The sequence below is a fragment of the Capsicum annuum genome, chromosome 10 (genome assembly GCF_002878395.1).
Source record: "Capsicum annuum cultivar UCD-10X-F1 chromosome 10, UCD10Xv1.1, whole genome shotgun sequence".
Lineage (NCBI taxonomy): Eukaryota > Viridiplantae > Streptophyta > Magnoliopsida > Solanales > Solanaceae > Capsicum > Capsicum annuum.
The window spans coordinates 213,907,907-213,917,207 of record NC_061120.1 but is presented as its reverse complement, the minus strand read 5'-3'; the positions used below and the strand labels follow the sequence as shown (position 1 = coordinate 213,917,207).

The following is a 9,301-nucleotide window of genomic DNA, read 5'->3' as shown; positions in this document are numbered from 1 at the left end:
ATGACGTATACACCATATAAGGTCTTATTTTATTCCTAGTGGTAGAGGTGGACACAAAATATCAAAAACTGAATTACCGAATTGAATCGAACCGAAAAATTTGGTAATTGGTATTTGATAATTTGGTATTTGGGATGATATTTGAGAGTAAAATTTTAAAATTATGATATTTGGGTTCGGGATTGGTAAAACATATTACCATCGTTTGGTATTTGGTATTTTCCGAATATCCAATTATAGTTAAGTGACCCATAGGCCACATACCTAGTCCACACTCCAAAGGCCACATACTTGTATGAATATTGCTCAAGCAAACTTTGAACTGTTATACATCGTAATAAAGTACTCTTAACTTTACACAGCAGATTTCCTTGCAACCAACATATGACAACTTTTGACGAAAATATCACGCTAAGACTGAAAATCAGGGCGTGAAAGGGAACAACAGAAACAGTCTTCATGACATGATACATAACACTATTGTTGGTTGTACTTGTCCAAATCTAATGTTCCTAACATAGGTCGGATATGGCTTTAACCAAGGGGACTTGGTCAAGCCTTCTTAATCTTTGTGTTCACATGTCAACATTAGATGGAAGCAAAACTCAGCACTTGGCAGAGAACATAAAATATATTGCTCTCCATCACATTTATAAGAAGTAATATTATGACTTTACATCACATTTACATCCAGTTCGTGTTACATCTAGTTTGATGTAAATGTTATTCATGTTACATCCAGTTCTCCCATTCTTAGAGCTGGATCAAACTACAGTAACATAGGTTTTAAGGTGTTTCATTAATTGAGCCACACGTATCAACGTGTAACAAGACCAAACAAAATCAATTTTTTCTGGTGTAAAACTGTGTATTCAGAGGTGTAAAACTACCAAATAAAATTGAATTTTTCTCAAAATGTTAGTTGAAAATCACCACTATTATCACCAAATAGGATCATTAGAAGCACGTCCAACTTTAATATGGTAATACCGAATTTTATACCAAACCAAAATTTAATTTACCGATTACCGATTTACCAAATCGAAATTTAATGGTATGGTATTTGGTATCTAACTTCTGTTAGGGTTTTTGCCCTGATTTTCTTACTGTATTTAAATTTTATTTTTTCTTAGAAGGAAAATAAAAGTTAACATAATTATTTTTATTTTTCCTGAAAAAAAAATATAATTCTTTTTCATATTTGGCTAATCTCTTTCTTGGAGGAAAGGTTTTGGACATCTATAAATAGAAGACCCCCTTTTTATACCATAACACAATAACATCCACAATGTAGTCCTTTAAAGAGTGGAATTTTCTCTCTCATTAGTTTTTATGTTTTTAATAGTAGGTTTTATATGTAGGTCAATTGACCAAATAATATAATAATATTAAGCTTTTTAGTATTGTTTATGTGTCTTCTGAATTGTCACCACAATGGTTTGCAACTATGACGCCCTCTCGATTTCGGGCCCAACAACTTCAATTACCGATTATCGAATTATTACCGAACCCGAATTATGAAAATACCGAACCGAATACCGAATGCCCACCCCTACCTAGTGGGATAATTTATTCAAGGTTTAACAATTCATTGATAAGATCCGTAAATAAATAAACTATCCCTCAATTTCTTTTCCTAATTTTTTTTTTAATAATTTGATGTCCCCTTTAATTATATTGGATTGGTTATAATTATCCTTTTTAATTCTCTAATTTGTTTCAGTATAATTTAATGATTTCACAAATTAGTATTTGATTTTTTTCTCCATGTTTGGTTGGGATTTTTTTTTATTTTTTTTTTTGGGGGGGGAGGAGGGGAGTTCGTTAATATAGTTTGTGGATTGGTCACTTGAACCTTTTTTTTAATAAGCTTCAGTACTTAAAATATTTAACTGAGCTGTTTTTAGTTTTAAGTTTATCAAAAATGAGCATTTCCAATCTTGTCAAATATTTGACAAATTGTATCTGTTTAAGTTGACCTCGTTTTTCTTTTTTTGATGGATACTTTACATTTCTCATTAATGAAAGTCTTCTCTCAAGAGTCAAGGGAACAAATAATATTTTCTTAACAGTAATTAATTAATAAGCTATCAAAAACTATTAGAGAAATGGATCAGTGTTCATCAAATTTCCTCCGAACTTTCATCAATGGAACTTTTATAACTTGAATAAAAGAAAATTATCATGTAAAGATCTTTCGAATATTATTTATAATTTTTTTAGGTGTAATATTATTTTATTTTATTTTTTTTGTAAAAAGGACATAAAAATATAAAGAAATCTTTATAGAACTATAGAATCAATTGACCAAGTACTTGCATATTTTAATTTAGGGAAGATGATCAAATATTTTAATCAAACATCCAGCCTATTGTTAACTCCACCGCACATATAAATTTAATTTGCCTAATCGCGATTTTAGAAAAGCAAATAAATAAATAAATTACACATTAAAAGATCCAAACACTATTATATAGTGTTGCTTTATTCCAAATGGTGTATGTTACAAGATTTCATCACCAAGTTCTTGAAATATTTGTGTCAATTACCATAATTTGTTGTTTACCATCTTTTTGACACAGTTGAATTTATTTGGTTAGGGGAAGGATCTTCGTAATGCAATCACCACTAACCCCTCTTATCCAATTATAAAATTCCTTAAATTCAGAGTTATCTCCATATATAGAAATTGCACAATCATTACAAGTATCAATAAATGTCATCATTGCACTAAGATCAACATGGGCTGTGTTATAGTATTTTGCTTTGACATCTTCTTCAGTCTTCTTCATTGCATCCACTGCAAGTTCATACACCTCTTTGCATGTCTTAAGACAATCCGTGGCGTACGTGCCCTTTTTCGAGTCCTTTAAACGTTGTTCAATTTTGGTGGTGATGAATTCCTGCGTCTTGGCCATTGTTGCATCCATCGCGGAGTTGATAAATATGGATACATTTCCATTTGAGTCGATAGGAGTCTTTTTCGGAATTTCAATGGTTTTTTTATAGGACGAGGATGAGGACTGGGACGGGGACGATTTGGATGGAGAAGGGGAAGGTGCATTGGATTTAGGGATATTGTATGCCTTAGATGGGAGGGTTGTAAGGAATAAAAAAATGGCAATGACAAGAAAAACTTGGTTATAAAATGCCATTGTGTTTCTTTTTTAAAAATTAATATGTGAAAGAAGATTAAAAAGAAAGACAATAGGGAAAAGAAATGATGTGAAATTGGGAGTGTATTTATAGCTAAAATGAGTTATAGGATTATTGGCTATACCAAAATATAGATTTTCAAGTGAATATTAACCTTCATTTAACAAGGTCTTGTTAATTTATTATTGGCTATACCTAAATATAGATTTTCAAGTGTATTTATAGCTAAAATGAGTGTATATAAGGTTCATTAAGACAAATACTTTATTAAGTGTTAATTACTTTGAGAAAATAGCTAAAAACAAAGTCCTATAAGTTTTGAGTAAGTTAAAGTAGTCCTAAAATAGTTATTTGAGTTGTTTTGAATCTTTAAGTTTATCAAAATGAACACTTGTAATCTTCATAAAATATTTGACAAATTGTATCAGTTAAGTTTGATAAAAAATGTGAATAAAACATTTAAAGGAAAGTCCAATTTGGAGGTGAAAGTTGTACAAGTTTTTTAATTATTTGGTGAAATTTTTGAATTTTGGTGCATGTTTTTAAGGTGCAACTTTTGCTGTTTTTGGTTTATATTGATCCCTAGTGTAATTTTTTGTGTTATATTTCTACGATTTGATGGGAGTTTTTTTAGTGTTTCAGGTTAAATTTTTTAATTTATATTTCCCCTCAAAATATACAGTCTCTAGACGCTCATGGCTATGACATGTTGAGCGTGGACAAATCAAGTAAGGGCTCAACATCAAGTGAAACAAGATCGCATCGTTCTGGCTTTGATGTTATGTAAAAAAAATGAATTTAAGGGTAACTAAATCCCAAAAGCTAATATCGGAGGTGACTATTGTCCAAGAACATTAGCCCTCTACCCACCTATGTGAGACTCTTAATCTTTAGCAAACTTAAAGGATAAAAATTACTCAGAAGTATAGATTTAAGGGATTAATTTGAGGTTTAGACCTACCTAAACATAAGATTACTTTTATAATCTTTTGTATTAGAGTACGTGCCTTACTGATCAGTGACTTTAACGTAAGAGTTGCCTATGGATGGAATGAACTGCCTGACGTGTTCCAAGAAAGCAGTAAAACAAGAAATAAAGAACACAATGATTTTTACGTGGAAAACACCCGGCTCAAAAAGGTGTAAAAAACCATGACCTGTACCTCTGCAGGATTTATCCTCAACTACACTAAATAATTCTGAGCCTCAACAACTTACTGATTACAAAACTCTTGTAACCAACAAATAGGAAATATAAACTCTAATTTCTATACCTCAATAACTAGGAACCGTAAACTCTAATTCCTATAACTCAATAACTAGGAATCATAAACTCTAATTCCTATAACTCAACAATCACCCTTGACTGTTGAACCCATTTCGAGTTATCCCAAACTTGAAGTTAACTTAGCTCAGTATTGTTCCTAAGCAATCAATCTAAGAAAGCAATAAATTATAACTCAATAAGAACAATGCATTTAAACTGACTCATGAACTGTAAAGTTTAATCCTGTAAAACAGGTTCGTCAATCTGTTCCTTTGTACTGGCAGCACTTGAATCTTCAGTCAGAATTCTCTCAATTATAAACTTTCTTAATTTGCTCGTGTTTAGCCTTTTCTCTCTCTGTAAGTTCTCAAGTTACTCTGAATGATACATCTTCTATTTAAGCACAGCTATTCAAAGAGTCATTCTTTATTTCAAACTTCCCCTTTAATCAGAACTCTCATTGTATAGAGTTCTACTTCAAGTGAGACTCCTTTTTCAATTCCAACTCTTGTCTCCTTAGTGTTGTAGTCAAACTCCAACTCTTTAAATCAGCTTATCTTCAAGTATTTTACTCAACCACAACTTCTTCAATTTCTCACGTGATAAGTAACTTGAGTATATCAGAATTAGGCTCGCTCATTCATTTCTGACTTTAAGCAATCTTTGTCTGTAGCTATCAGCGAATTTGTCTGCATCTATCAGTGAAACCTGAAACCAGTCTTCCTATGCTTGGACCAGCTCAAGTAACATGGTCCATTCATGTTTCAGCCATCAAAAACTTCATTGATCTAACAAAGAGTCATTCAATTAGTATGTTTCCTATCTTGCATAGACTTCTTCAATCTGCAGAATTTTTCTCCTTCTACATATAGGACTCTTCAGGATATGCTCAGAAGTGCAACTCCTTCTTTCCATAGGACTCCTTTTTCAACTCAACTTGCTTTCCCTTTATCATCAAGTGTTTGAATTAAATTCAACTTCTTCAAATTAGCATATGTTTATTTCCTTTAGTTTATCAAAACTAATCACTCATCTGGTTCTTAATTTCTTTCACCCTTGTCTTTAATCATCAATGATTTTGCTACAAGTTTCAGCTACATGAGACAGTGCGTCTGTGAACCAACTTGACTGACATGTTTCATATCACTTTATCAATTTGTCAATCATCAAAACTACATCGTACCCAATATTTTGTTATTGCTTCTAAAAAAGTTTAATTAGCATTCTCAAACAAACTTTAATTACTAGGCTATCGACCATGATTAGGTCAACTTTTGGTATTGTTGGGTGTGGCATATTTATGGACTGAAAAGCAAATATATACATGATATATATTATATATTAATTAATATTGATTAGTTACATTTAGTAGTAATTAATTATTTTTGATCAAATATATACATTATCTTTGGATATACATTATATATTAGACTAAAAATATATTAATTACCTCATTATGTTCACTATTCATAGAATAATTGATTTATCTTTGGATAAGTTAGTAAGTTCTAGCAATAGTGAAAGTTAATTTATCTAATTATTTTCAATGATAGACATGGATAAACGGCAGTTTCTATGTATGCATAATATTTTTTCTCAATCATACTAATTTGGTCACTTTGGTGACTAACAAACTATATTAATAGGTAGAAATGTACACATAATATCATTATATTTTATGCATGTGAAAAGTTTTAAACATTATAGTTCGACTACTTTGATGCCTAACAAATCATAAAAATATAACACATTTATCAAGCGGTCATCAATTTATGCATGTGAATAGTTACTTTAAGGGTGGAGCCAGTTCTTTGGCAAAAGTTCATTTGAATCTTCTTCGACGAAAAAATATATCATTTATATATGATTAAAATTAATTTTTATGTATCTACAGTAGGTGTTGAATCCATTCGACTAGGTTTTCTTCAAATATTAAATCCCCTTAATTGAAATTCGGGCTCCACCCACTACTAAAAAAAAGGCTAAAACCGACCACAAAAACCTTCCATATGTGGAAGGTTTTTATAAAAAACTGACCATAAAAGAGACCAAAATCTGTGGTCGGTAAGATGTGGTAGTTTTTTCAAAATCGACCACAAGTGGTCGGTTTTTTTAAAAATATATATACGTATTTAAAATTTATTATTATTTTATTAAAGTTAGAAAAAATTATTTTAGAGAAAAAAAAAAAACCACTGGTGGAAGGTTTTTTATTAAATTAATTAATTAATTTATAAAAAATCGACCACAAGTGGAAGGTTTTTTATTAAATTAATTATTTAATTTATTAATAAACCGACCACAAGTGGAAGGTTCCTTATTAAATTAATTAATTAATTTATTAAAAATCCGACCACAAGTGGAAGGTTTTCTATTAAATTTATTAATTAATCTATTAAAAATTCGATCACTTGTGGAAGGTTTTTTATTAAATTAATTTATTAATTTATTAAAAAATGGTAGGTTTTCTGCAAAAAAGTATTTGCAAAACCGACCACTTGTGGTCGTTTTTTCTGGGTATTTTTTTAAAAAATAAAATTCTGAACCCAAATACAGCATATGCAACAACAACAATACAAAAATGCTTTCAAAAGTGTATAGGACATACAAAATGTCCAACAAAATATGAAAATACTACAACAATAGTTTCAAAGTACAACACATACAAAAATAAAAAAGCTAAGAGTCACTATCATCTAATTCGTCATCGTCTTTCATATCATCATCCGTGCTGAAATCATCCAGGGGGACCAGACCCTTTGCAGCCCGAACGGCATCACCAGGAAACGGAGGAATATTCCCCGCAATCTGAATGAAACAGCTCATCTGCTGCTGTTGCTTCTTGAATTGTGATGTTGTTTCCTTCTCCGTCTTTTTCTGCCTCTCTCTCTCTGTTCAGCAAGCTCTTGAGTGAGTTGAGAAACTGTATTTTGTAGGCTTTCAATCCTTTCACTATCAACTGAAGAGCTAGAATAAGAAGGGCCGGATGAACACCTAACGTTATTGCCAAAAATGTTTTTGTGGTATCCAACCAAATGGCCTCTATTTGCAGGACCCACAACTTTTTCCCACAACTCCTCCTCTATATGTTGAGGTATTAGGTCGCCCTGACTTTCAGGAGGCAGACTACTATGATACGCACCGAGAAGACGCATATATTCGTCCTATATTCAAAGAAAGTTAATACTAAGAGTCAAAAAATATTGAAATGATTATAATTGAATAATATCAACTTTAAGAAAAAAAATTCATAAATTCAGAATTTGTTACTTACATGGACAGCTTTTGCACGAGCTTCAACCCAGACATCTTCATCAGTCGGGTTTTTTTTATCACATGAGTCTCCTCGTATAACTCATAATGTGGTATTTTCCTACCCTTTTATTTTTCCTGCATATGAAAAAATTACCAATGTTCAAATAATTTAAAATTTAAATATATAGAAACAAACAATTAAAACTGTAAAAGTTACATATCATTATTTCCATCACAGCGAGAGTACTTCTGGCACCCGCAGTATGTAGGGAGCCACCCTTGGATGATGCCCAGACTTACCTTTTTCACTCAACAATTTGTATTCTTCGCTATTCCAATAGAGAAGATACAGTTGCCATGCGGATTCAGGAATCCACTAAGGTCTTACGGATTTCTTTCGGGCAAATTTCAAGAGATTGTTAAATCTGGCTCTACATCTAATGAAAAAGTTCTTTATACGAAATGTATTTGCATCATCCCACCAATAAAATTTCTACAACAAAAATATAATATTCAATCTTTTGTTATAACAAAATGTAAATAAGTAGTCGATAAGTTAAATTTTTATCTTAGATTCTTCAAACATTCTATCCCTGTCAAGTTCTGGAACCTTTTGCCAGCTGGTCCAGTAGCCGTTGAAGTGGCGAGTAATGCATGTTCGCGCCTTTTTTCCAGCTCCACCATCCGGCCTAAACCTACAATAGAACAGCAAACATTAATTTCATAGAGCATAATAATATAGTAATGAAAAAATGAGTAACGTGATTATATTTAGAAATCTTACCCTTTCTCAACTGAAACAAGATAAATCCTCCCAGAATCATCTTTTTCTCTTGACTGCGTAATAAGTGATTATGGATGCACTGGTGTGGGTGGATCTGAAGCACCAGATGGAGTGCCTCCAAGCTGCAAATCCGACAACCCAATAGATCCCGTAGAATCACTGTGCAAAGCTGCGTGACTGCTGCAGAAGGGTATCGATGATGGTACATGTCTGGAGGGGCCAGCGTCTGTACGATAGTACTGTGTTGGAGGTGGCACGGTCAAAGGAGCAGAATGAGTCGGTGCAGACCCATGCAGTGGTCCCCCATGCATAGGACTAGGTATCGAATCCTCTGACCACCTAGAATGTGAGGGTCGTACTGGCGCGTTAGTAAACCAATCCTCAGATATGTGAGTACCTTGTGGCCGTCTGTAAGGCGGAGGTTGTCGATTCTTTTTTGATTTTGTAGTATCAATTTTTCCCTTACCTCTATCATCTCTGTCTGACATCTAAATTATGTTAAGTTAATAAGTAGTTAGTTCCTACAAAATGAATGTATGCGAGAAGATTCCAAGTATATAATTTCAAGTTACTAATTCACATTTCAAATCGTTCCAATAACACGATATATAGACAAAAATATTGTTATTACTATATAAATTGTGGAAAAGTGGAAACAACAAAGTAAAACAGTATATTACGTATCAATCTTAAACAAGAAGCATAAAGGTAAATATATAATACAAACCATATCGACATCAGTACATAATAAATACAACCTACCAAACCAATCTTCATCTTCTGAAGACTCTCCACTAAACCATTCACCCTCTTCGGAGGTTTCCTCATCTTCTACCCAC

At 32.2% G+C, this 9,301-nt stretch overlaps 1 protein-coding gene across 1 annotated transcript; it reads right to left on the bottom strand.

Moving 5' to 3' along the window:
• Positions 1 to 2,456: 2,456 nt before the first annotated feature.
• On the bottom strand, positions 2,457 to 3,216 carry LOC107854524. The gene has a single exon (XM_016699531.2). The coding sequence runs from the start codon at positions 3,153 to 3,155 to the stop codon at positions 2,589 to 2,591; it is 567 nt and encodes a 188-aa protein (XP_016555017.1). The 5' UTR covers positions 3,156 to 3,216; the 3' UTR covers positions 2,457 to 2,588.
• Between the last annotated feature and the right edge of the window lie 6,085 nt (positions 3,217 to 9,301).

Excerpts from the sequence above, each read along its gene's own strand:
- LOC107854524 (XM_016699531.2), bottom strand. The coding sequence starts at position 3,155 with ATGGCATTTTATAACCAAGTTTTTCTTGTCATTGCCATTTTTTTATTC.